This window comes from Mobula birostris, chromosome 4 (genome assembly GCF_030028105.1).
Source record: "Mobula birostris isolate sMobBir1 chromosome 4, sMobBir1.hap1, whole genome shotgun sequence".
Classification (NCBI taxonomy): domain Eukaryota; kingdom Metazoa; phylum Chordata; class Chondrichthyes; order Myliobatiformes; family Myliobatidae; genus Mobula; species Mobula birostris.
This window is the reverse complement of record NC_092373.1, coordinates 112,815,031-112,842,926: the sequence shown is the minus strand read 5'-3', so window position 1 is coordinate 112,842,926 and position 27,896 is coordinate 112,815,031. Positions and strand designations below refer to the sequence as shown.

The window sequence follows — 27,896 nt, the reverse complement described above, 5'->3', positions numbered from 1 at the left end:
AACAGTTCTGAATTACTGCTTTATCAGTTCTTTATTACTTTCCATCAGTGGCAAAATCCCTGCTTTTTGAACACAAACACGCAAGTGACGCTGTTTAAAAACTGATTGCTCTAAGCAATGTTGTGTCTAACGGCCACACGACATGGACGCGAATGACCCTAGTTCGATAATGTTTAGCAACAGTTAATTAAGCGGAATGGTGTTCCAAATAAAATAGATGTTTTTCTTCTTGAAGACTTATCCCAAATACTTGGCTGTCCCGATGAAGCGAAGGCCCAAATAACCATTTATCCAGTGTATCTGGAACAGCGAGCCCATCCTCGTCCCCGCACTATTCCAGGTTGTGCTCGCATCCTTGTTGGGAACGCGCCGGCCTACTGCGGCCGCCAGTGCACCCGCACAAGAGGCGCGCGCCCGTCGGTCGCGTGCGCATCGAGAGGAGCTTGAGGCTGTACCGAGCTCACAGCAGCTGCAGCGAAAGGCAAGGTGAAGCTTGCACATCTTTTCCTCAACATTCACTGTTTTTTTTAAAGAACACGAACACTATTATATTTTTTATAGTTGCACTCTCACGAAAACGTCCTCTCTCCACCTCCCGAACTGATGTATTTTTTTTAAAAACAAATTCTCTCCTCGTTTGCAGATGCTAAAGGTCTTGCTCTGTGTTGTTGCTGTAGCCTTTCTGCAAATAGAAGGCAGACAGCGAGCTACAGCGGACAACGGCAATTTTCTGGATGATAAACAATGGCTGACCACCGTCTCACAGTATGACAAGGAGCCAGGGCATTGGAACAAATTTCGAGACGTAGGTACCTGTTTACTGTTGTTGCTTTCCGAGTGCAGCCTTGTGTTGTTGCCCGGGGTGGTTGGAGCAGGAGAGCGGTGCGTGAGCGAGCGGTTCCGAGCGCCCTCCCGCCGAGCCCAGGCTAAACTCGGGGCGGTCGGTGTAGCACGCTCACTCCCTTCACCTGGCTGCGGTGTTTGCAAACTCCATACATATCGGGGGCGTCGGAGTGTGGGGATGAGGCGCTGAATGCATTTTCTTTCATGCAACTTTACCTTCTGTGGCAGTGAACGCGTTCGAAAGTGACTTTGCTGGATATCGAAATCTGAAGGGTTTCGCGAATAGTTTGCGGTACAGTTAACTTAACCTATAAACATAAGTCTGTGTGTATTCGGAGCCCGGATTGATGTTGGTAGAGGTTTCTTGGACGGCACTGTGCTCGATTTGAGCAAGTAGGCAAAGTGAAAATCCGGATGGAAGTATTGGGACTGGTGGGACCAAGGCCGTTTGAAATCCCCAGTGCTCGGCATCACTTGACCCTGGGCACCTTGGGTTAGTTTCAGTCGATTGTTGGGGCACTCATCAGTTTTTACTCGACACTTGGATTGAAATGAATAAACGAGGCTAAGTGGTATGGGAAGCTCTTTGCTAAAGTAACTGGATTATTGATGTGGTGTTCGCTACTGTACAAGAGATTGAAAGAAATTCAGGTGCGGCGTGACGATCTGACTAAACATATTAGCTACTTAAGAGGGGTGCGTGCGGATTTGCTTTTGCAGATGTGTTATGAGTCAGTGGAAAGCAATAAACAACAGAAAATAATTGCGTACGAGGGAGATGAGCATCTCCTCCGGCTAAGTGGCACACATTTCTGAGCACCACTTTTGTGGGAAAACTGCAACAATTTCTTGGGTGCAGCATAGATGTGTGTAAATACAAGCATTCGTTTGTTGGTGTGATGCATGTAAGTGGGTGGACAATAATCAGTACATTGCAATTAGGGACGTGCAGCAGGATCCAAGACTGCCCACATCCACAACCGGATTCAATCTGTATTCAATCGGTGCTTTTGTATTCTGATGAGGTAGATCGCTTGATTTTACTGACTAAATATATTATCTGTCAAGATCGAGGTTACTTGGATAGAAAAAAAATGTTTTTCCCAAGTAAAATAATTGCAGAAGTTCATACTTACCTCCAGCAAAAAAACAAACACTTGATTTTCAATGTCTTTGTTTATTATTTTTGTTAAATATCAAGCAATACCAAGGCTAATAAACTGGTGAAAATATACAATCAAACAAATCAAAACACCATGAATGTGAAAAACACAAAAATAACTCTGAAAATGTTCGCAAAATAAACTCAGAAGGTTAGCATGTATGTGCAGGAAGAACAATTCAATGTTTCTGAACTGAAAAACTGATACATTATCTGTATTACTGATATTATTGTGATTTTTTAAACTATCAAATATGAGTGCACAAATAATTATAGCCTGTTATTGGTAACACACAAAATGCTGGAGGAACTCAGCAGGCAAGGCAGCCTCTATAGAGAAGAGCACAGTTGATGTTTTGGGTTAAGACTCTTAATCAGGACTGGAAAGGAAGGGGAGAATTCAGAGTAAGAAGGTGGAGGGAGGGAAGGAAGAAGTACAAGAAGATAGGAGATGTAGAGATCGGGGATAGAGATAAAGGGCTGGAGAAGGGAGAATCTGATGAGAGGACAGAAGACCATGGAAGAAAGGGAAGAGAGAGAAGCACCAGAGAGAGCTGATGGTAGGTATTACTGGTATAGTGTTTGTCCATTATCAAATTTGATTGGCTGAGCATTGAGGGACTTAAATCTATGCAAAGGCTGGAGAACCAGCAATGTTGAGGAAAAATTGCTGAAACATATACTGGATGGATTTCTATATCAACATACTAGGGAGCAAGCTATTTGCAATCTTGAATTGAGCAACAAAAAGAGTTAATTAATCATGTGAAAGAACTAAAGTAGTTAATATGAAAGCAGGGTTTTCAATCAAAAATGAAACTTAAATCTGGGAAGGTTGGCTTGGTTGGCTGAGAAAATACACTTAAAAAGTATGACAAGCAGTGGCTAGCATGTGAAGAAATAATGCATGATTTACAGCAAATATACTTGTAGGCAAAAGGAAAAACTGGACTACAGGAAAATTTAGAATATGCGAGTGAACATATCTCAGTGTCAGAGTTTATATTTCCAATATTTTCTCAAAATGTAAGGAAAATCAAAACTGACACTAAAGGATTATATGTATAAAGCTGAAAAGAAGGCAGGTCGGTGGAATTATAGGTTCTTTACAGAGAATGCAAAGGGAATAAGGATGAAACAGGAAGACTAAACAAAAACTTTGTTACTGTCTTCACAAAAGATGTTAAAAATGCCCTAGAAGCACTGGAGAAGCGAGGGTCCAGTAAAGACAAGGAAATAAAATATAAGTTAATAAAATCTGCCTGGCATGTCAATAAAGCTGAAAAATCTCAAGGACCTGATGATTTGCCTCCCAAAATTGTAAAGGTAATTGATGCTGTAGATATGGAAATAGTTATATCTTCAAAAATATTATAATTATGGAATCCTTCCTGCAGAATGGGAAGGAGCAAACATGACCCTTAGAAGGGAGAGAGAATTCAGAGAACTACTGACCAGATAATCTTACATCAGTAGTTGGAAAAATGCTGGAATCAATTATGAAGATCTCTTGTGAAAGCACTTAAAACACAGTAACGGGATTTAAAACATCATAATATGAACACCCACCTGCTTGTGGACTATTTGTCCACTCGCATTAAGGGGCAGACTATGTAGCATCCATGCCTGGACAATTACTTTCCCCAAGCAAAATGGCTGATCAACACCTCCACCCACTAACCCACCCCTCCACACTCCCAACCACCACTACTTTATTATTTCTTGTCAAGACACCTTATGTACAGACACTCCTTTGCCAAACATTACTTTATGGACATACAATCAATCTATGTATATAAGCTACATTATGTATATATATTTATTGTGTTTGTTTTATTATTATTGTGTTCTTTATCTTTAGTATTTTGTTTTTGTGTGTATCAGACCTGGAGTAACAATTATTTTGTTCTCCTTTACTCTTGTGTACAGGAAATTATAAACATTAAATATAATGCGATTAGGCAAAGTCAGGAAGGAATTCTGAAAGGGGAATATAATTGAATTTTAGAGATCTCAAGGGATGTAACAAATAGAGTAGATGAGGAGGAGCCAGTAGATATTATATATTCTGATTTTTAGAAGTCTTTTGATAAATTCCTGGAGCGATGGATGGGATAAACAAGCGTATGAAATTTGTGATACCATACAAGTACGAATTGAAAATCGGGTGGAAAACAAAGAGTAGTAAAAAATAGGGCCTTTGCAGGCTGGGACTAGTAGCCTTGTAGGTTTTTGCAAATAAAACAAAGTGAGGCATTTTATTTTTAATGAAACCTGTAACACATTTTATTGAACTCCAAAACCTAAACACAAAAGTGTGCTAAAAACCTTTCTGTAACAACAACATCATCATGTCCGACCAGCCTGTAGAAGTGAAATCACAACTCAGTGTTGGTGGTTGTTAATTATGTACATTTCTCCCAGTTACATTACCCAGCAACCCCCACAGTTAGCATTACAAATTAACTTTTCACCTCCATTTTGTTTCCATGTTCTGTTGTTCTTTTTTTTTTGATTTTTTTTTTCTTAAGACTTTTCATTAGATGAAGCAAATTCATTTGCAGATGTATGAAAGAACATTGTCACTGTCACTGTCACCTCTAATGGCTCTCCCAGTTACATTGCCCTTGGGAGAAGTGCAAGAGTGTGTATCTTAAAATTCTACTTCAGGCCAAACCAGACCGATATCTTAAAATATAACAACACAGATATTTGGATTTTTTTTTTGTTCAGTTGCTGTAAATGCAACAACTTGCTTTGCATATAATGGATAAGCAGTTTTTTAAAAATTTGCTCATGGAATTCAAGGAATGGTTTCCATTGAAGGTATCTCCACAATGTTGTTTAGATGGTTCTAGGATTTAGCCAATACCAATGAAAGACAAGAGATATTTTCAAATACTTGAAGAATAATCCATAGGTGGTGGAGTTCCTACGCTGCCTTTGTTATTGGTAAAGCTCTTGGGTATAGAAAGCACAACTGAGAAGCCCTCTAGTCTAGGGCAGGCCATGATCCCAGTCTTCTCCAGCATGACACAATCTCTTGTTCAGGCAGTGGTGGGATCCACGTGTTCATATCACATGTGTCATGGTGTCTATTTCACCCGTCTCCTTTTCCCCTAAATACATCATTTTGCTTGAGCATGAAGTGAATGGGGTGGAGATTAGGAAGGGAATTGTATTATAACTTTTAACATTTACCCAATCACTATGGCATGAACTCCTCCTTCCTTCAGAAGATATTACTTTTACCCTTCTGGATGCCATTTTAAGACCACCATTCAGGAAAATAATTTCAAGTGTCACTTTATGGCCTTCTCAGGGGGTCGGGAGCAGGAAGTTTTGATTAGAAAGTCAGTCGTGATTTTATTGAATTGCAGAGGAAACATGAAGAGGTGAATGGTCTAATTCTTCTCCTCGAATTTCGGTTCTGGTGTAGTTTTGAGAATCTTTCCTGATAATGTGATGTCCTTATGCTGGACAAGCAGAAATCCAACCTATTACCTATTACCTACAGGAATTTCCTAATAAAAGTTTGACCTGATTCCTAACCTCTGTTGCAAGTAGTTTCCATCAGTTTACCAATGGAGTTATGGTTTGACCCCACTTGCTTTTATAGCACCTGCAATTATGTCAGCATTCTGCTGACTTTCACATTGTGAATTCAAACACCACCCCAGGGAACTGAATACATCATCTATAGAGGCTTCAGCGCAGAAACTAGATATGCATCATTGTCAAAGAAGCCTTTTTTACCCAAGGTTTGCTACCAGGGGTACAATTGTTTGTTCAACTGGGTGTAAAACAAATCCTTTTCAATATTCAAGGTGGAGCTGGGAAATCTCAAGCAGCTCTCCTAAACTAGAATATCTGGTCGAATTAACTTAACTGTTTGTGGAACTTTGTGAATAAATTGGCCCCTTTAGCGGCTACCGGCAACTTATGAACGATCTATCACCTTTCTTTAAGTATACCTCTTGACTGTACATTTTTTAAAGTTTATTTTTTCTTCATTGTTTATTGCCTCAAAGTTTTCTTTTGCATCAACTAACCTAGAGACGTTTGTGATATACATATTCAGAACATTTATTTATCTTACGGGTGGTGCAGTGAAGTGCTGTTTAACACAATGCTTTACAGTACAGGTGACCCAGGTTCAATTCCTGCTGCTACCTGTAAGGACTTTATATGTTCTCTCTGTGACCAGGTGGGTTTTCTTTAGGTGTTCTTGTTTCCTCCCACAGTCCAAAGATGTACCGGTTACTGGATTAATTGATCATTGTAAATTGTCCTGTGATTAGGATTAAATTGGGTGATTGCTGGGCAGTGTGGCTCGAAGGGCCTATTCTGTGCTGTATATCAGCAAAGAAATTAAATAAATAAATTTTACCATGATAGTTCTCTTTCCCCCAATCCCCCCCCCTTCACCCTGCCCAGCTCTTAATTTTCTCTTATTCTGGCACCTTATACATTCATTGTTTGCTCTATGTCATGATCCCACGCCCTCTTCACCATATAAACCTAGCCTGGTGGCTTTGACACTGCATTTTTCAGAAGGGAACATTGACTGTTTATTCCCTGCCCCCCCCCCCCCCCCCCCCCCCCCATAGATGCTGGCTGATCTGTGTTCTCCAGCATTTTGTGTATGTTGCTCTGAAGAGGAAAAGAAGTCTAGGCAAGACTGGAGCAAAATTCTGCTTGGAATCCAGAGAGGAGAGGTAGTGCAGTAAACCTAATGTCAGAGGTTAGGAGGAATTAGAACCAGTCACGTTTTCCCCTTGGAGAAGGTTTTCCTCTGACGTGTCCTCAGAATTGAGGACAATGTGCTCTGTTTCTATGGTCTGTGTGTTTTTTTTTTGCTTTTCTTGCTTCTTGATAGAACTTTAGTCACTCAGTATTCAAATGCTTCTTAGAAATGTATAAGAACCATTAGACGTATGCAGACAGATTCAAAATGAAAAGAATACTATCCAGAATAAGGAATCCCAGAAGGCATTTGAGGATCTGACACACAAACAAGCAAAAATACCTTTGTGCCATTTGAATAAAATATCTTAATAGCACAAACGTCTTAGTACTATATATTTTTATTTGCAGTTTGTCATCTTTTGCACATTAGTTGTTTGTTTATTTAGTTTTCATAAATTCTATTTTATTTTGCCTGTAAATGCCTGCAAGAAAATGAAACTTGGGGTAGTATATGGTAACATGTGTATGTATGTATATGTGTGTATATACACAATAAATTTACTATGACATAAATTGTAGTTTTGATAGGAAGATAGTCGTAAATTATTGATTAATACTGATCAACTGCTACCTTGATCAAGACAATGACATAAAGCCACAAGCACTTATTTATATTCATCCCATTTATCAGCTCTTGGTGGGTTACCTTGCCGTGCCAATTCAGGTGCTCAGTGAGATGCTGTTCAATGTTGTGAGAGCTGCCTCCATCACTTCTCCGATGCAATCCAGATTGCTTTGAGCCTCTAGGTAAAAAAATATCTTTCTTGGATTCCTCTTAACCACTTAATCTTCATCTTAAAAGTACACTGGTGTTTAATACCTCTGACACAAGGAAGTGTTTCCTCATAGGTATGAGACGAGGCTGAGAAGATGTAGAAGAGGAGGACATGTACCACTGTTAGCAGGGTCCTAGGGAGTATTCAGGACAAGCAGGCATTGGGGTAAAGAACAAAGATTGCTGAAGTTGACAACACAAGAAGACAGAAGAAGCCATATTGGATGGTTATCTTCACTAACTGGAGAATAGAGTATAAATGCAGGGAGATTTTGGTACAGCACTACGAAGCATTGATCAGGCTACAACTGATTGTGTGTAGTTCTGGTCTGCACACTAAAAGAAGGATGTGATTGCACCGTAGAGGATGCAAAGGAGATTAACTAGGATGGTGGTATATTTTTGCTGCAGAGGAGGACGCGGCGGCAATGAAGGGAGCTGATTAGAGATGCGCAAAATTATGAAAGGCATGGATAGTACGTAATAAACATTTCTTGTCAGAGCTGTCAAAGGCTGAAGGGCATAGTTGTAAAGTAGGGCTAAAAGGTTTAGAGAAAATCGGAAGAATTTCTTTTCACCTAGGTGTTGGTTGCAATTTGGAACGCATTATCAGAGAAGCTGCTCTCATAATGTTTAAGAGGATCCAGACGAGCACTTGAATTACCAAGGTAAAGTAAACATGAATCAAGTGTTCGTGAGTGGGATTAATATAAATATGTACTTGAAGAATGTCATCAGCCAAAAGAATCTTTTCTGTGCTGTTTGTCTATGACTCCATGAAAATGTAAGAGTGAAATAGCTATTCAGTGTTATTTCTGTCCATCAGTAATGCCAGCATGCATTAAATATAATGAATGCATTATCAAAATAGTACAGAATTATATTTCCAAAAAAATTACATCGACAGTCTTGCCTTCATGTTTTTGAAATCTTCATTCTGTCCCTGCCCCCAGTGTTCTGATTTTTAAAGATTTCCCTTGAATCCTGCAATCCCTGATCTTGATTTGTAGGTGGTGCTGTTCTCTATCTTACTTTGGAAACAGTTTTGTTTTTCCTACTACAGTGGCATGGGTATGGGATCTATTTGCGGAACTCGGTTAGGTTTAAAAGGATTATTTATATAAATAGTTTTAAACTTTTTGCTTGGTCTTGTCAATTGGGGGGGTGGAGGTTGCAAGCAATCAGATAATACATCCATATCTTGAATCTCCATGGAAGTTGCCTTTATGAGATTATTATGAAACAAATTTTTGCTTTATTGCTTGACTGCCTATCAGAGGCTTGTTCCCAGTCTAGAAAAGATCCAATGATCAGAAGGGAACAGTTCTCACTCCCCACTGACTGCCTGACTGCAGCAATACACAAACTTACTTCCGAATGTCCCTCCTTTTGGGGACACTTTGGAACAACCAGTGGCTTCTTATGTTGTGAGCCACCTGACCATCTACTACCAGTTTCTTTCACAAGCAGTGGCTGGGTGAGAGTTTGGTAAAGACTGAAGTTTAGCAACTGTATGCTCTTGCTCCAAGGGTATGAGAGGTGGAAGGAAGGACAAGGATTTATAATTATCCTATCCCAGGTTAGTATTGAGCCAAATAACCCTGGGACAGTACTTGTTCCGTATTCAATTTAAAGATTAAATCAAATCAAGAAATTATAGTCAATGGAAATCCTTCTTGCTGCAATGGACAGGCCATAGATACTAATTTTTTAAAGAAAATTTTGGCAATATTAGTGAAGGAACTATCCCTACTTGGACACCATTTGGCTTGCACTGTCACTTCTGCTGAAATAGTGTTGATTAATACTATTAATAAATAATAAACCTTATAAGTGACAAATCTTTCCAAATTAACTTGAAGCTGCTTAAAATCAGTGCATTTTTTCCCAATCGTACATTTCTATTTTTCAATGCAATGTGTAATCTAGTTTTAAATATTCATTTCCTGTTCCTTTAGTCAAAACTATTAGGGATGTACTCAGTGTTCTAGATTTAAAAATAGTGAGGTGGGCGGAACAAGGTTGTAAATTTAGAGAAAGATGCAGTTATTGAAATAAATAGCTTTTAATCCTGGTTTTTAATTAGCTACCATGGGGTTGCATGGAAGGGCAGAGTGAAAAAAGTGTTTGAGTGTCTGCTATGTGTTACAATAGATTTTTGTTTCACCACTTAACACTTTCTGGAGTTGCATGGTGATGGAATCACTCATTAATTTGGAGTCAGTTGTTACATTACAATATATTGTAGTGCAATGTTAGATAAAGAAGGAAGAAGTTGGTTTACAAATAATGGGACCACTGGGAACAGAGTCCATGGTAACACTAGGGAAGTGATCTCTCCTTTACACAGCAGCACTACATTAGTATTTATTTTGCAAATGGTAAGTTTTGTGCCTGATTTAAAAAAAAGTACATGACAACTCTGAATTCTTTAAACTGAGCCTCACTTTCTGTGGTCACACCATTGATGCAGAAGAATTACCCAAGTGGCTGTGAAAATTCAAGCAGTGTGGATGCCCCAAGGCCAAAGGCTATGTCAAAGTTGTCCTTTTTAGTATTCATCAATCACTAAAACAGGTTCCTGTCAAACCTGGCCACTGTGCTCCACCCCTTGAACTCATAACTACAGAGCAGGATGAAATGGCAATGGACAAAGTAGTGTGAGGTGGCTATCCAAAGGGTAAAGGAAATGGTGGTGTCCAACACTGTACTCACACATTATGATCCACTTCATCTAGTGAAGCTTTCCTGTGATGCCTTGCCTTATGGTATGGCGGCAATCATGTCACATGTTATGAGGGATGGAAGAGAACACCCCATAGCCTTTACATCATGTTCCCTTACTGCTGCTGAGAAAAATTATGCACAGGTTGAGAGAGGGGCCTTTGGTCTGCTTTGGTGTGTAAAACATTTCAACCAGTACTCGTATGGGAGAGAGTTTACCCTTCTTACTCATCATCAGCCACTGGTGTCCATTTTCAATCCACCGAAGGGTGTTCCACTGATGGTAGCAGTACAAGTTCAGAGATGAGCTGTTTCTTGAAGGGGACAATTACAGGATTGAATTCCAGCGGACAGCTAGTCATGGAAATGTTGGGCGATTATCCTCTTCACTCTTGGAAAAGGAAATACCTGAAAAGTTGACAAAAATGCACAATCCTCTTGATGTATTATCCCCAATGCAAATCAGGAGTCTTCTTATTACTTCTCCCTGTTAAATGGCAAGCCAAAATGGCAAGGATGTGCAGCAGAAATTCCAGTTCTATCAGCAATGGAATGAACTTGCCTTGTGTGGGGATTGAGAGTCCAAACTGGGAGCTGAAGTGTTGGAGGAGCTACATACATGCTGGTCATCTAGGCATGCGCAAAATGAAAGTGTTGGCTTGACGCTTTGCCTGGTGGATTGGGATAGTTCAGCAGATTGAGCAGTTTGCCATGCACTGTTCAGGATGCCAACGTATCCAGAGATGCTAAGAGCAAGCAGTGCCTGTTCATCCCTGGGAATAGCCCGCATTGCCTTGTTAGGAGTTAATTGTTAGAGAAGGAAAGTGTTCAGAGCTGTCAGAACCACTTTCTGCAGTTCCAAAGTTGAACCCTATATCCGCAGTGGAGGAGGCCTGAAAACCTAAGATTGTTTCATACCCAGAGGTCTCACCTGCCAAGCAGAGTGTCCTTCCTAGTCAGGAAAGACATTATACCACAAGAATAAGAAATTCTCCACATTGATTGAATCTTTAGGCCTGAATGAGATAATTTAACATTTACTATACTGTGGATGTTCATATAGTATGTGTAGTATAGTGTACTTTATGTGTGTGTTGAGATGCATTCTATATTGAGTTGGTGTTTATTGCTAAGCAGGGAGGAGTGTTGTGTATTTAATATTTCTGTAATATTTGGGTAATATAGTAAATATATTTGGTTAAGCATTCTTATTCATTTAAATATTTCATTATGGGTCATGTGTAAAAGTAGGTGAATGGTATCACACCACACCATTGTGTCATAAGTGCATGTCCCGCTAAAAGTAAAAACGAAACTAAGACAGGCGTTTCTGGCTCCATGCTTTTGCTTTGATTTAGTTTTATGTTACGGAGTTACAAAACATAGCAGTTTTCGGTACAGAAAAAAAGCAGTATTATAGTGAAATGATGACCAATACATGCTTAAAATATGTAATACAGAATCTTTGCAAATGTAGTTAGGTATTTATAGCTTAAATTTACATTATTTAAAGACAAGCTCACAGCTGAAGAGCAATTTTTAATGTTTATTCAGCATAAGTTCATACATTCAGCATTCACCTCAAGAATGAATGCAGGGATGTATTGTGCTACAGCCACATTATCACAGTCATAATTGTGATAATATACTAGAGCACAGTGCCATCTACAGACATCCGGTGTAAAGTATTACATACACGTTTGTAAAAATATTACAGGATTGACAGTGACTACATTAAATAAGACAAAACTGCAGCGCAACCACTGACATGCAAATGTCACAGAAAGATAACCAAGCAAATTTGTCTGGAAATTCATTTACGTAATGTAAGCTCTTGCACGTTGTAATTAACTTGGAATATAAAACTGTCTTTGAAAAATGAAGTTTTCTGCCAAATTGGGAGCAAAATGCACATTTGAATTGTGTGCTTCTGAACATGAGCTCATAGATGTACAACAGTGATACCAATCAGAATGCAGTGCTGTCGATATTGCTGCAGCAAGATTGTGCAACTCAATAGTAGTGTAAGCTTTGGCCAGAAAAAATGAATTCCAATGGAATGATGCTGTCCTTCTTATCACTTGTATCTGTCTGCACCATTATGTGAATTCTAATTCAACGCAGAATGTGAATTCTAATTTAACGCAGAATGTGAATTCTAATTCAACGCGGCACATTGAGCACCAAGATTTCATGGTTTTGTAAGTGGCAGGAAGGGTATAAGTATTCTGGACCTTTCTCCAGACATTTACCACAGCACCGCTATTACAACTGAGCATCAGAAAAGCAGGAAATTCATTTTAATGCCCATGCTAGCATTCTCAACTGCATTACTACTTCCCATAGGGATTCCAATCAACAACCATCACTTTACAAATGAATAGCCTAAGTTTGCTCTGATACTCAAAGTAAATTTTATTATCAGAGTACATATATGTCACCATATACAACTCTGGGATTCATTTTCATGTGGGCATACTCAATAAATCCATAGAATAATAACCATACAAAATCAGTGAAAGCCCACTCAACTCAGGCATTCAACCCGAGTGCAGAAGACAACAAACTTGCAAATACAAAAAAAGGAAATAATAATATATAAATAAATAAGCAATAAATATTCAGAACATGAGATGAAGAGTCCGTGAAAGTAATTTCATTGGTTGTGGGAACATTTCAGAGATGGACCAAGTGAAGTTATCCCCTGATGGTTGAGGGGTAGTAACTGTTCCTAATCCTGGTGGCTTGAGACCTGAGGCTCTTTCTTTTACATCTTCTTGATGGCAGCAGTGAGAAGGGAGCATGTTCTGGGTGGTGGGGTTCCTGATGATGGATGCTGCTTTCCTACAACAGCATTTCATGCAGAAGTGCTCGCCGGTTGGGAGGGCTTTACCTGTGATGAACTGGGCTGTATCCACTGCTTTTTGTAGGATTTTCTGCTGAAGGGCATTGGTGTTTCCATACCAAACTGTGATGCAGCCAGTCAATATACCTTCCACAACACATCTATAGAAGTTTGTGAAAGTTTTAGATGTCATGCCAAATCTTCACAAACTCCTAAGGAGGTAGAGGCACTGCTGTGCTTTCTTCATAATTGCACTTGTGTACTGAGCTCAGGACAGGTCCTCTTAAATAATAACACCCCGGAATTTAAAATTGCTAGTTTCTCCTCCTCTGATCTTCTGACTAGGACTGGCTCATAGACCTCTAGTTTCCTTCTCCTGAAGTCTATAAACAGTCAGCTCCTTGGTCTTGCTGACGTTGAGTAAAATGTTGTTATGGCATCACCCAGTCAGATTTTCAGTCTCCATCCTATACTGATTCATCATCGTCTTTGATTCAGCCTAAGGCAGTGGTGTCATCAGCAGACTTGAATATGGCATTGGAGTTGTGCTTGGCCTCACTGTCATAAGGGTAAAGCAAGTAGAGCAGGGGACCAAGCACACAGCCTTGTGATACAGCTGTGCTGATAGAAATCGTGGGGTCTACCAGTGAGGAAATCCAGGATCCAGTCGCACAAGGTCTTAAAACTTATTTTCAAAACGCAAACAACAGGAATTCTGCAGATGCTGGAAATTCAAGCAACACACATCAAAGTTGCTGGTGAACGCAGCAGGCCAAGCAGCATCTGTAGGAAGAGGTGCAGTCGACGTTTCAGGCCGAGACCCTTCGTCAGGACTAACTGAAGGAAGAGTGAGTAAGGGATTTGAAAGTTGGAGGGGGAGATCCAAAATGATAGGAGAAGACAGGAGGGCGAGGGATAGAGCCAAGAGCTGGACAGGTGATAGGCAAAAGGGGATACGAGAGGATCATGGGACAGGAGGTCCGGGAAGAAAGACAAGGGGGGGGGGGGAGACCCAGAGGATGGGCAAGAGGTATATTCAGAGGGACAGAGGGAGAAAAAGGAGAGTGAGAGAAAGAATGTGTGCATAAAAATAAGTAACAGATGGGGTACGAGGGGGAGGTGGGGCCTAGCGGAAGTTAGAGAAGTCGATGCTCATGCCATCAGGTTGGAGGCTACCCAGGCGGAATATAAGGTGGTGTTCCTCCAACCTGAGTGTGGCTTCATCTTTACAGTAGAGGAGGCCGTGGATAGCCATGTCAGAATGGGAATAGGATGTGGAATTAAAATGTGTGGCCACTGGGAGATCCTGCTTTCTCTGGCGGACAGAGCGTAGATGTTCAGCAAAGCGGTCTCCCAGTCTGCGTCGGGTCTCGCCAATATATAAAAGTCCACATCGGGAGCACCGGACGCAGTATATCACCCCAGTCGACTCACAGGTGAAGTGTTGCCTCACCTGGAAGGACTGTTCGGGGCCCTGAATGGTGGTAAGGGAGGAAGTGTAAGGGCATGTGTAGCACTTGTTCCGCTTACACGGATAAGTGCCAGGAGGGAGATCAGTGGGGAGGGATGGGGGGGGATGAATGGACAAGGGAGTTGTGCAGGGAGCGATCCCTGCGGAATGCAGAAGTGGGGGAGGGAAAGATGTGCTTAGTGGTGGGATCCCGTTGGAGGTGGCGGAAGTTACGGAGAATAATATGTTGGACCCGGAGGCTCCAACATGTTCCATCCCCCATCAGGAAGGTCTCAAAGCTCTACGCTTCTTTTTGGATTCCAGACCTAATCAGTTCCCCTCTACCACCACTCTGCTCCGTCTAGCGGAATTAGTCCTTACTCTTAATAATTTCTCCTTTGGCTCCTCCTACTTCCTCCAAACTAAAGGTGTAGCTATGGGCACCCGTATGGGTCCTAGCTAAGCCTGCCTTTTTGTTGGGTTTGTGGAACAATCTATGTTCCGTGCCTATTCTGGTATCTGTCCCCCACTTTTCCTTCGCTACATCGACGACTGCATTGGCGCTGCTTCCTGCACGCATGCAGAACTCGTTGACTTTATTAACTTTGCCTCCAACTTTCACCCTGCCCTCAAGTTTACCTGGTCCATTTCCAACACCTCCCTCCCCTTTCTAGATCATTCTGTCTCTGTCTCTGGAGACAGCTTATCCACTGATGTCTACTATAAGCCTACTGACTCTCACAGCTATCTCGACTATTCCTCTTCTCACCCTGTCTCTTGCAAAAATGCCATCCCCTTCTCGCAATTCCTCTGCCTCCGCCGCATCTGCTCTCAGGATGAGGCTTTTCACTCTAGGACGAGGGAGATGTCTTTTTTTAAAGAAAGGGGCTTCCCTTCCTCCACTATCAACTCTGCTCTCAAACGCATCTCCCCCATTTCACGTACATCTGCTCTCACTCCATCCTCCCGCCACCCCACTAGGAATAGGGTTCCCCTGGTCCTCACCTACCACCCCACCAGCCTCTGGGTCCAACATATTATTCTCCGTAACTTCCGCCACCTCCAACGGGATCCCACCACTAAGCACATCTTTCCCTGCCCCACTCTCTCTGCATTCCGCAGGGATCGCTCCCTACACAACTCCCTTGTCCATTCATCCCCCCCATCCCTCCCCACTGATCTCCCTCCTGGCACTTATCCGTGTAAGCGGAACAAGTGCTACACATGCCCTTACACTTCCTCCCTTACCACCATTCAGGGCCCCAAACAGTCCTTCCAGGTGAGGCAACACTTCACCTGTGAGTCGACTAGGGTGATATACTGCGTCCGGTGCTCCCGATGTGGCCTTTTATATATTGGCGAGACCCGATGCAGACTGGGAGACCACTTTGCTGAACATCTACGCTCTGTCCGCCAGAGAAAGCGGGATCTCCCAGTGGCCACACATTTTAATTCCACATCCCATTCCCATTCTGACATGTCTATCCACGGCCTCCTCTACTGTAAAGATGAAGCCACACTCAGGTTGGAGGAACAACATCTGGGTAGCCTCCAACCTGATGGCATGAACATCGACTTCTCTAACTTCCGCTAATGCCCCACCTCCCCCTCGTACCCCATCTGTTACTTAATTTTATACACACATTCTTTCTCTCACTCTCCTTTTTCTCCCTCTGTCCCTCTGAATATACCCCTTGACCATCCTCCGGCCCCCCCCCCCCCCGTCTTTCTTCCTGGACCTCCTGTCCCATGATCCTCTCGTATCCCCTTTTGCCTATCACCTGTCCAGCTCTTGGCTCTATCCCTCTGCCTCCTGTCTTCTGCTATCATTTTGGATCTCCCCCTCCCCCTCCAACTTTCAAATCTCTTACTCACTCTTCCTTCAGTTAGTCCTGACGAAGGGTCTCGGCCTGAAACGTCGACTGCACCTCTTCCTACAGATGCTGCTTGGCCTGCTGCGTTCACCAGCAACTTTGATGTGTGTTGCTTAAAACTTATTGATTAGTTTTGGGGGTATGATGGTATTGAATGCTGAACTGTAGTCGATAGCATCCTGATATATGTATCTTTGGTGTTCAGATGTTTCAGGGTTGTGGTCTTTAGTTAATCATAAAACATTGCGTGGGTAATTTCATGCTTTATACTCGACTTCTAAGCTAAGTTACATGTAGTTAAGATGTATAACCATGCAAAATATTGGTAAATCATGTACCCTGGCATGGAAGTGGCACAGAACACTGAAGCACCATGTTCACAAGCAAGATACAATTTTCAAGTTGCTGTGAAGTGAAATTGAATGCACAGTTTAGTCATTTGTTGGTCTGCAGGATTTATTTCTGAATTATTTCATTATCTGTGTGTTTATGACAGTGGAATTATTAACTTCATCCTACCTGAGGTTAGTTTTGTATGTACATTTAATTATATTGCGAGCAATGAGGGATGTGTAGCTACACCCAGTCCAACCTATCATTATTTTAAATTTTAGTGTTGGAAGCATCGTAGATGGGCTACAGTAGCTAAAATTGCTCAAAATACTTTCTGTAGATACTTTAATAGCTCATTAGGAATCGTTTCAGAATATTATTGATTCTATTTGTGATCTGTGTCAGTTCTGGGTGAAGCATTTTCAATCTAAGCTGCTTGCTTGTAGAAAGTGTGCTAAAGAATAGAAAAATGCTTTAAATCTCAATTGAAAATGCAATGTAGTATCAGCATGGTGAAATCATTATGTGGAGTTACTCAGATATACAATCATTTTATCATCTTTAGAGCATGTTCTGTTTGTATTCCTGAATCCAGATTCTGGTGTTGTACTCTGCTCTCATTATGTGGTCTTTCCTCCCAAATAGAGTTTGTGTTGCACCAACTCTTTTAATAGCTTACATTGCTCCCTTTCGATTTCCTTTGTATCTTTGATTTTATTAGAAAGTAAACTATAGTTAACTGTTCTCTCAAAATAAATATTCAGTAGTAATCAAAACTGCAGATTTAGGTTTTGCACGAAGATTTACATTGTTAAGCAATTTGATATTGGATTATTATTCACATTCCTATTGATCTCTTCTTACTGCTGCCATCAGGTAGAAGGTACAAGGTCCTCAGGACTTGCACCACCGGGTTCAAGAATGGTTAGTACTCCCCAAATATCAGGCTCTTGGGGAAAAAAAGAGGATAACTATACTCACTTGGCCCATCATTGAAATGTTCCTACAACCAATTATCCCACTTTAAGGACTCTATCTCATTTTTGCATGTTCTTTATTTATTTGTATTTGCACTTGCACAGTCCATTGTCTTCTGCAGTCTGGTTGATCTTTCATTGATCGTGTTATAGTTGCTATTCTGTAAGTTTGTTGAGTATGTCAAAAGGACAGTGAATCTCAGGGTTGTATATGGTCACAAATATGCACTTTGGTAATACAATTTACTATGAACTTCAAGATAAAGAAAATGCTTAAGTTGTTTTACCAGTAGCTTTTCTAATATTTAACATTCATAACAAATCAGGACAATTAAAGAGAAAATCCATGGGATATTCAAGATACTTACTGTTGGGATATTCACCCACACGTAATAGTGCAGTTGTAATATAAAAACAGAAAATGCTGGAATTACTCAGCAGGTCAGGCCATAATTTAGGAAAGGAGTTAATGTTTCAGTTTGAAGATCATTTTTCAGAACAGTTATTCTAGCTCTTCAGCATTTGCTGTTTTATTTTCATTTAACAGTGCAGTTATGTGGTTTGCAGTTCACCACGAGGTCATTTTCTGTCTCACAAAAATAGGTAGCTTAGCAAGTTGAAGGGAAATAAAGAGCCTGTAAAGGGATAGATTAAGGAAATGGGTAAGAAGTTAGTGGCTAATGCATAATATGGGAAAATATGACTTCATCCAGTTGTGAAGGAAGAATGAAATAGAAAATTATTATGGAAATGAAGCAAGACTACAAATCTTCCTATACACAGGTGTTTGAGGGCCTTGGTGCCTGAAACAGAAAGTTGGCATATATGATGAGAAATAAGCAAGGTTAATGAAATGTGGCTTGTATTGTAAGCAGTATCCTACAAATTAGAATTTTTTTTGATGCATCTTAGCAGGACATTGAGAATACACATACAACACCATGGGTATTTTTGACCTCAGAATTTAAGGAAGGATCCCTTGCTTTGGCAGTAGTGCTAGGATGCTTCAATGGAATGACTCACAGGGTCCCGTGTTCAATAGCTGAGCTAGTTGGGCCTGTGCTTACTGGAATTTAAAAGAATAAGAGGTGATATTATTGAAATCTGAAGACAATTTATGGATGGGTGTAACGTTGAAGTCTGGAAAGTGATGGATTTGGCTGTTAAGAAATGTAATTTGTTGTGGAATCCTAAAGCAATCGCTTCTGTCTTCCATGTATTTTGCTGGAGGAAGGTTCTACTAGTCCAGACTGAAATGTCGGTCAAACAACATGGAAATGGTGGATTGTGGAAATAGACAAGGTTGCTAGTGAAGAGGAACTGCAGTTCTTCAGCTCAGACATAAGAGTCCGACGTTGTGAATTCAGATGATGATATTGAGAGACACTGTATATATGAGAAATAAGGATGGTTGACATTAATTCGTTTGGAGCACTGGGGGGCACAGTGGCTCAGCACTGTCTTGCAGTTCCATCAACCTTGGTTCAGTCCTGACCTCCAGTACTGTTTATTGTGATGATCTCTGGGTTTTTTCCAGATACTGTTTTTTCTAACACTGTAAAACAGTGTCAATTACTAGGTTAGTTGGCCACTATAGTTCAAATTCAAGTTTAATTATCATTTAACCATACATGAATACAGCAGAATAGAACACTGTTTTCTGGCATCAAGGTGCAAAACACAGCACACTCAAGGTAATGTGCGCATACACAGTCATGCAAAAAAAAATATATAGCCCAAGTCCCTGAGTGACATGTCCTGCAAATGATGCTCCAGTTTGCAGACAAACAGCATGCAATCCAGCTTGTCTTTCCACTGCTCGAACACTGGAGGGCAGCACCAATAGAGCGATCAGTCCCCAACTGAGCACGGTCATCACACTACACCCCCTCCTGTGTCTCCTTTCCAGGACTGCAGTAGCAGGCAAGCCTGCGGCTTAAGGCCTACTCCTCACTATAACTGAGATCACACAGCTCCCCTGCCATCTGACGCGTTGCCAAACAAGGGAAATAGGCCTGGGACATCTGACATTATCAATGTCCAGCAGGGTCTTGTGATTACAGGAGAAATATCCAAGGCAATCTTTCGTGGTTAGACTGCACACTGCCTATAGTTTATTCCTAATTTGCTGATAGATGTAGAATTGTAGATGATTTGATGGGAATGTAGGAAATTATAAAATGAGATTAGTGTAGGAATACAAACAACAGGCATCATCTGCTCAGGATGAGGCTTTTCATTCTAGGAGGAGGGAGATGTCCTTTTTTTAAAGAAAGGGGCTTCCCTTCCTCCACTATCAACTCTGCTCTTAAACGCATCTCCCCCATTTCACGTACATCTGCTCTCACTCCATCCACCCCACTAGGAATAGGGTTCCCCTGGTCCTCACCTACCACCCCACCAGCCTCTGGGTCCGACATATTATTCTCCGTAACTTCCGCCACCTTCAACGGCATCCCACCACTAAGCACATCTTTCCCTCCCCCCCCCCCCCCCCGCTTTCCGCAGGGATGGCTCCCTATGCAACTCCCTTGTCCATTCGTCCCCCCCATCCCTCCCCACTGATCTCCTTCCTGGCACTTATCCATGTAAGCGGAACAATTGCTACACATGCCCTTACACTTCCTCCCTTACCACTATTCAGGGCCCCAAACAGTCCTTCCAGGTGAGGCGACACTTCACCTGTGAGTCGGCTGGGGTGATATGCTGCGTCCGGTGCTCCCGATGTGGCCTTTTATATATTGGCGAGACCCGATGCAGACTAGGAGACCGCTTTGCTGAACACCTACGCTCTGTCCGCCAGAGAAAGCAGGATCTCCCAGTGGCCACACATTTTAATTCCACATCCCATTCCCATTCTGACATGTCTATCCACTGCCTCCTCTACTGTAAAGATGAAGCCACAAACAGATTGGAGGAACAATACCTTATGGTAGCCTCCAACCTGATGGCATGAACATCGACTTCAGGTTGGAGGAACCACACTCAGGTTGGAGGAACAACATCTGGGTAGCCTCCAACCTGATGGCATGAACATCGACTTCTCTAACTTCCGCTAATGCCCCACCTCCCCCTCGTACCCCATCTGTTACTTAATTTTATACACACATTCTTTCTCTCACTCTCCTTTTTCTCCCTCTGTCCCTCTGAATATACCCCTTGCCCATCCTCTGGGTTCCCGCCCCCCCCCCCCCCGTCTTTCTTCCCGGACCTCCTGTCCCATGATCCTCTCGTATCCCTTTTGCCAATCACCTGTCCAGCTCTTGGCTCCATCCCTCCCCCTTCTGTCTTCTCCTATCATTTTGGATCTCCCCCTCCCCCTCCAACTTTCAAATCTCTTACTCGCTCTTCCTTCAGTTAGTCCTGATGAAGGGTCTCGGCCTGAAACATCGACTGCACCTCTTCCTACAGATGCTGCCTGGCCTGCTGTGTTCACCAGCAACTTTGATGTGTGTTGTTAGTGTAGGAATAGTATAAATGGAAACTTGATGGTCAGTACAAACTTGATGAGCTGAATGACCCTGAGTGTAGGTACCACTGGGTGAATGACTGGTAAAGGTGGGACTTGAGCAAAACTTCCTGAGGTTTCATGTTGGTACTGGCAACAGTTGAGTTATTTAAATTGTTGATTGCCTTTAAAGCATCAAAGCTTGTTGCAGACCCACACCAGAAGTTCTGCCTGTTCTCAGTTATCTAAAAATTTCAAAATATCTGCTAACTACATCACAGGTGGTTTTGACAGAGAAATAGTTGAGGGTAAATCCCTGCAGAATGATAACAGGGGTATGGAAAGGATACCCTTGAACAGCAGTCAATCAGCAATCAGGAGGATGAGAAGACATAGCTCACACAGGCTCACCCATTGAGTACAGAAGGCATTGATTTGTGGCAGTTTGGCATTTGAACAGCAGCCAGTCAGCGATTGGGAGTGTTAAAAGGCTTAGCTCACATAGGTTCGCCGATTGAGTGCAGTCTCATCGACTTGTGGCAGTTTGGTGTTTGAGCAACAGCCAATCAGCAATTGGGAATTATTGGCAAGAAAGAACAAATAGAATTAAGGAAGGGGCAAATGGAGCAGCCATTGTTGGAGTGGACTGTGTTAGAGTGGATATTTGAGGCTTTAGCTCTCCGAGGTTTCAGCCAGTGAGAGAAGACGAAAAAGCTGTAGGTAGATTTTTTCCTCAGTTTATTTATTGTTTCCTTTTTTATATTTGCACAGTAAGGACAGTAGAGATGCAGGCTGGGTAATTGAATGCTCCTCTTGTGGGATGTGGGAAGGCAGGGGGGACCTCCAGTAACCCGAATGACTTTGGCTGCAAAAAGTTCATCCAGCTGCAGCTTCTAACACTGCACATTAAGCAGTCAGAGCTGGAACTAGATGAACTCTGGATCATTCAGCAGACTGAGGAAGATAGGAATAGAGATATAGATTCACCCAAGATGCAGGACACAGGAGAATCAGTGACAGTCAGGAAGGAGAATCAAAATCAGGTTTATTATTACCGGCATGTGACGTGAAATTTGTTAACTTAGCAGCAGCAGCAGTTCAATGCAATACATAATCTAGCAGAGGGAAAAAAATAAAAAATAATAATAAATAAACAAGTAAATCAATTACACATATTGAACAGATTTTTAAGAAGTGCAAAAACAGAAATACTGTATATTTTTTTTTAAAAAGTGAGGTAGTGTCCAAAGCTTCAATGTCCATTTAGGAATCAGATGGCAGAGGGGAAGAAGCTGTTCCTGAATTGCTGAGTGTGTGCCTTCAGGCTTCTGTATCTCCTACCTGATGGTAACAGTGGGAAAAGTGCATGCCCTGGGTGCTGGAGGTCTGTAATAATGGATGCTATCTTTCTGAGACAGCGCTCCCTGAAGATTTCTTGGATACTTTGTAGGCTAGTACCCAAGATGGAGCTGACTAGTTTTACAATCCTCTGCAGGTTCTTTCGATCCTGTTCAGTAACCCCTCCATACCAGACAGTGATGCAGCCTGTCAGAATACTCTCCACAGTACAAGTATAGAAGTTTTTTAATATATTTGTTGACATGCCAAATCTCTTCAAACTCCTAATAAAGTATAGCCGTTGTCTTCTTTATGACTACATCGATATGATGGGACCAGGTTGGATCCTCAGAGATCTTGACACCCAGGAACTTGAAGCTGCTCACTCCCTCCACTTCTGATCGCTCTATGAGGATTGGTATGTGTTCCTTCGTCTTACCCTTCCTGAAGTCCGCAATCAGCTCTTTCGTCTTACTGAAGTTGAGTGTCAGGTTGTTGCTGTGGCACCACTCCACTAGTTGGCATATCTCACTCCTGTACGCCCTCTCATCACCACCTGAGATTCTATTAACAATGACTGTATCATCAGCAAATTTATAGATGGTGTTTGAGCTGTGCCTAGCTACACAGTCACGTGTATATAGAGAGTAGAGCAGTGGGCTAAGCACACACCCCTGAGGTGTGCCAGTGTTGATCATCAGCGAGGAGGATATGTTATCACCAATCCGCACAGATTGTGGCCTTATGGTTAGGAAGTCAAGGATCCAAGAGGTACAGAAGCCTAGGTTCTGCAACTTCTCAATCAGGTTTGTGTGAATGATGGTGTTAAATGCTGAGCTGTAGTCGATGAACAGGATCCTGACGTGGGTGTTTGTTGTCTAGGTGGTCTAAAGCCGTGTGGCGAGCCATTGAAATTGTGTCTGCCATTGACCTATTGTGGTGATAGGCAAATTGCAATGGGTCCAGGTCCTTGCTGAGGCAGGAGTTCAGTCTAGTCATGATTAACTTCTCAAAGCATTTCATCACTGTCGATGTGAGTGCTACCGGGTGATAGTCATTAAGATAGCCCACATTATTCTTCTTAGGCACTGGTTGCCTTTTTGAAGCAAGTGGGAACTTCCGCCCATAACAATGAGGAGTTGAAAATGTCCTGGAGTACTCCCGCTAGTTTGTTGGTACAGGTTTTCAGAGCCTTACCAGGTACTCCTTCGGAACCTTACGCCTTGTGAGGGTTCACTCTCTTTAAAGACAGCCTAACATCGCCTCTGAGACAGAGATCACAGGGTCATCAGGTGCAGCAGGGATCTTCACACCTGTAGTTGTGTTCTCCCTTTCAAAGTGTGCATTGAAGGCATTGAGTTCATCTGGTAGTGAAGCATCGCTGCCATTCATGCTGTTGGATTTCACTTTGTAGGAAGTAGACCCTGCCAGCGTGGCTGTGCATCTGATGTTGCCTCCAACCTCATTTGAAATTGTCTCTTCACCCTTGAAATAGCCCTCTGCAAATCATACCTGGTTTTCTGATACAGGGCTGGGTTGCCAGGCTTGAATGCCACAGCTCTAACCTTCAGCAGAAGATGTACCTCCTGGTTCATTCGTGGCTTTTGGTTTGGCAATGTACAGTAAGTCTTTGTAGGCACACACTCGTCCACACAGGTTTTAATGAAGTCAGTAGCATAGTCATCCAGATCCAAAGATGAATTCCTGAATACAGTCCAGTCCACCGATTCAAAGCAGTCCTGTAGGTGCTCCTGTGCTTCCCTTGTCCATACCTTCTTGGTCCTCACTACTGGTGCTGCAGTCTTCAGTCTCTGCCTATACTCGGGGAGTAGAAGTACGGCTAGGTGATCAGGCTTCCCAAAGTGAGGGTATGGAATAAGACAGTAGGTATTCTTGATGGTGGTGTGCAATGATCCAGTGTGTTGTTTTCTCCGGTATTGCAAGTGATCTGTTGATGGTAGTTGCTTAGTGATTTTTTTTTTTCAGATTGGCCTGGTTAAAATCCCCCAAAACGATGGTGAAGGTGCTAGGGTGCGCTGTTCTGTACATGTTGATCCCATTGTTCAGATCATCTAAAGCCTGCTTGACCTTGGCCTGAGGTGGAATATAGACTGCCACCAAAATGACCCCAGAGAACTCCCGTGGTAGATGAAAAGGACAGCACTTTAATGCTAGATATTCCAGAAGGAGGTTAAACAGCAGGTAAAATATAGCCCTGTAGTCATCCCCCTCTACAACAAGTATGCTGGATATTGTTTGGGGTGGGGTGGGGGGGGGAATGACCTAGCAGTGGGAAGTCACAGCGGTCAGATCTCTGGCTCTGAGTCTGGCTCTGTGAATCAGAACTGAGGAGGTGAGAAGGAGAGAATTGTGGTGGTAGGAGATTTGTTAGTTAGGGGAACAGAAAGGAGATTCCGTGGACAAGAACAAGGTTCCTGGATGTTATGTTGCCTCCTGAGTTCTTAGTATTCTTAAGTGGGAGGGTGAGCAGTCCGAGGTTGTGGTCTTTGTAGGTACTAACGACATAGGTAGGAGGAATGACAAGTTTCTGCAAAGTGAGTTCATGGAATTAAATGCTAAATTAAAGGACAGGACCTCTAGGGTTGTGATCTGAGGACTGCTACCCTTGCCATGTGCTAGTGAGGACAGAAATAGGAGGATCATATTTCACGTAGTTAAGGAGTTGGTGTGGGAGGGAGAGCGTCAGATTTTTGGATCATTGGGCTCTCTTCCAGGGAAGGTGTGATCTGCACAACAGAGATGGTTTGCACCTGAACTGGAAGGGGGATTAATATTCTAGCAGGAATAATTGCTGGTGCTGTGCTGGAAATGGGGGGGCGGGGAAGTATTTAAACTAGAGTTGCAAGGCCATTGGAACCAGAGTGCCAGAACATATAGTGGAGAAATTGTGGAGGCAGATGTTGTGATTACGTCAGACAAGTCAGGAGTCAAAAGGATGAGCATGGTAGAACTAATGTTTGGAGCTGAACATATTTCAATGCCGGAAATATAATAGAAAAAGCAGATTTTCTTGGGGCATGAATCAGCACATTGAATTATGATGTTGTAGCCATAGTTGAGACTTGGTTTGAGGAAGGGCAGGACTGGCCGATCAATATTCTGGAGTTCTTCTGTTTTAGATGCAACAGAACAGGAGGGATTAAAAGGGGAGAAGTGACATTACTAGTCAGGGCAAATGTCATGGCAGTGCTCAGTCAAGACGGACTGGAAAACTTTATGATTAGGTTTTATGGGTGGAACTGAGGAATAAGATGGGTATGACTGTGTTAATGTGGTTATATTATAGACCACCCAACGATCCGCAGGATTTAGAGGAACTAATTTGTAGAGCGATCCAAGACTGTTGCAGTAAAATAAGAACATAAAAAATAGGAGAAGGAGAGGACTTCTGGGTCATCAAGGGATGGTGGTGTAAGGAAAAGGTCTCTCGACAAAAAAGAAGGTAAACTGCCCCATAATCGAATTTAGACAAATACTTAATATTGCATAACTATATTAATAAAAGGGGCAAGGATGATGTCTAAGAACAAGATTAAAAAGTCCGCTCCGAAGGCTGATAAACATAAAGAGACGCAGCAAGGCGACGGGCTTAGCTCCCCCACGGCAAGCCAGGATGGAGATAATGAGGGGGAATCGGTGACTCTGTCCTTGATTCTCGGAGAGATTCGCGAGTTCCGACAAGATAACAGCAAACAGCTGGAAGATATTAAAGGAGAAATAGTAAAAACTAACTCGCGGATAGATGAAGCCGAAGTGAGGAATGTTGGAATTGAAGAGAATCTACAAAACGCAGAGGAGGTGATAGCAGAAATGCTGAAGCTGCAAGACCAGCTCCAGTGGAAACTAACAGATCAAGAAGGGAAGGGAAAATGTGAGGATTTACGGAGTTCCTGAAGGAACTGAAGGTAAACCCGGATTGATGATTCCCTTCGTGGAGAAGCTACTTAGAGAGAACCTTGATATACTGGCTGCAAAAGACCTACAGATAGAAAGAGCTCACTGCGCGTTGGCACCACAGCCTCCAGCAGACTCCCAGCCCAGATCGATTCTGGTCAGATTGCTCGTTACAGAACGAAGGAAGAGGTGCTTAAAAGGGCATGGCAAAAGAAAGGTTTCATGTGGAACAACTGTAAAATCAGTTTAGACCACGACTACGCACCGGGGATCCTTGCCAGACGGAAGGAATATACGGAAACACGGAGAGTCCTGAAGGAAAACAACATCAGATTCCAGACCCTGTATCCAGCTCGGCTGAGAGTCTTTTACGACGAAGGGACAAAAACTTACACTACGGTGGAGGAGGCAACATTGGACCTGGCGGACCGGGGACTACCTATTAAAGTTATCACCCAACCGGAGTCGCTACTGGAGAGTATTCGGCAGAAGTCGTGGCAGTTAGTGCGGCGAGGACGCTCCACACGAACCAGAGTGTCAAACTACAAGGAAAAGCTGCAAATATTCAGACGCGAATGTACAGAGAACACAGATTAATTAAGAGAAATGACTGAAAAGAGTAAATCGGACTTGAAGGTAAAATGAAAACTGGTAACTGAAAATAAACTAGACGGAATAACTTGAATGATAGCAATATGGTTGAGACATAAATAGGAGAAAATTCTCTATGATTATTCAAACTGCTGAGGGCCCTCTAACACAGGGTGAAGATAGAGGTTATCCCTCTGAACTGAGGCGGGTCGGTGCTCAGGCCTCACTGTGGGAAGTCGGGAAAAATTTTCAAATGTTGCACGTTCAAAAATGTCTAGGATGTGGTTATATGTCTTGGTTTACTGTTGAGAAGGGATTGCTTACTGTTTGGTTAGAAAAGGAGAGTGTTTTTTTTCTACTAGAGAAAAATGCAAACTGAATTGGTAAAAATAATTTCCTATAATGTTAATGGGGTTTTGAATCCAATTAAAAGAAATAAGATTATGTCTAAATTGAAAAAAGAGAGGGCACAAATAGCTTTCCTCCAGGAAACACATATGAGCCAATCTGAACATGGAAAATTAAAAAGAATGGGCTTTAAGCATGTATTTTATTCATCATATAAACTGAGTCACAAAAGAGGGGTAGCTACTTTAATATCAAGTACTCTTAATTATGAACATATTTCAGAGACTAGAGACAAAGAAGGACGGTTCGTAAAAATCACAGGAAGAATAGAAGGTACAGAAATAACATTGCTGAATGTTTATGCTCCTCCAGGTTGTGAATGGACATTTTACAGACACATTTTTGACCTAATGGTCAGTTCTCAAGGGGTAGTAATTTGTGGAGGGGATTTAATATTAGATTAAATCCTATATTAGATTCTTCAAGAATAGTTACTCAGAATAAACCTCTGACTCGGAGAGTGA

The 27,896-nt window shown here is 42.1% G+C and overlaps 1 protein-coding gene across 6 annotated transcripts in view; it reads left to right on the top strand.

Moving 5' to 3' along the window:
• Positions 1 to 414: 414 nt before the first annotated feature.
• The window catches only part of spock3 (SPARC (osteonectin), cwcv and kazal like domains proteoglycan 3), a 502,312-nt gene continuing 474,830 nt past the window's right edge, over positions 415 to 27,896 (top strand). For 5 of the 6 annotated variants that reach the window (XM_072255937.1, XM_072255936.1, XM_072255935.1 and 2 more), the window contains exons 1-2: positions 415 to 486; positions 644 to 805. In XM_072255937.1, coding sequence (XP_072112038.1) covers positions 644 to 805 — 162 coding nt within the window. In that variant the 5' untranslated portion in view covers positions 415 to 486. The remainder of the gene's footprint in view (positions 487 to 643; positions 806 to 27,896) is intronic. The other variant, XM_072255933.1, reaches the window with a different exon arrangement.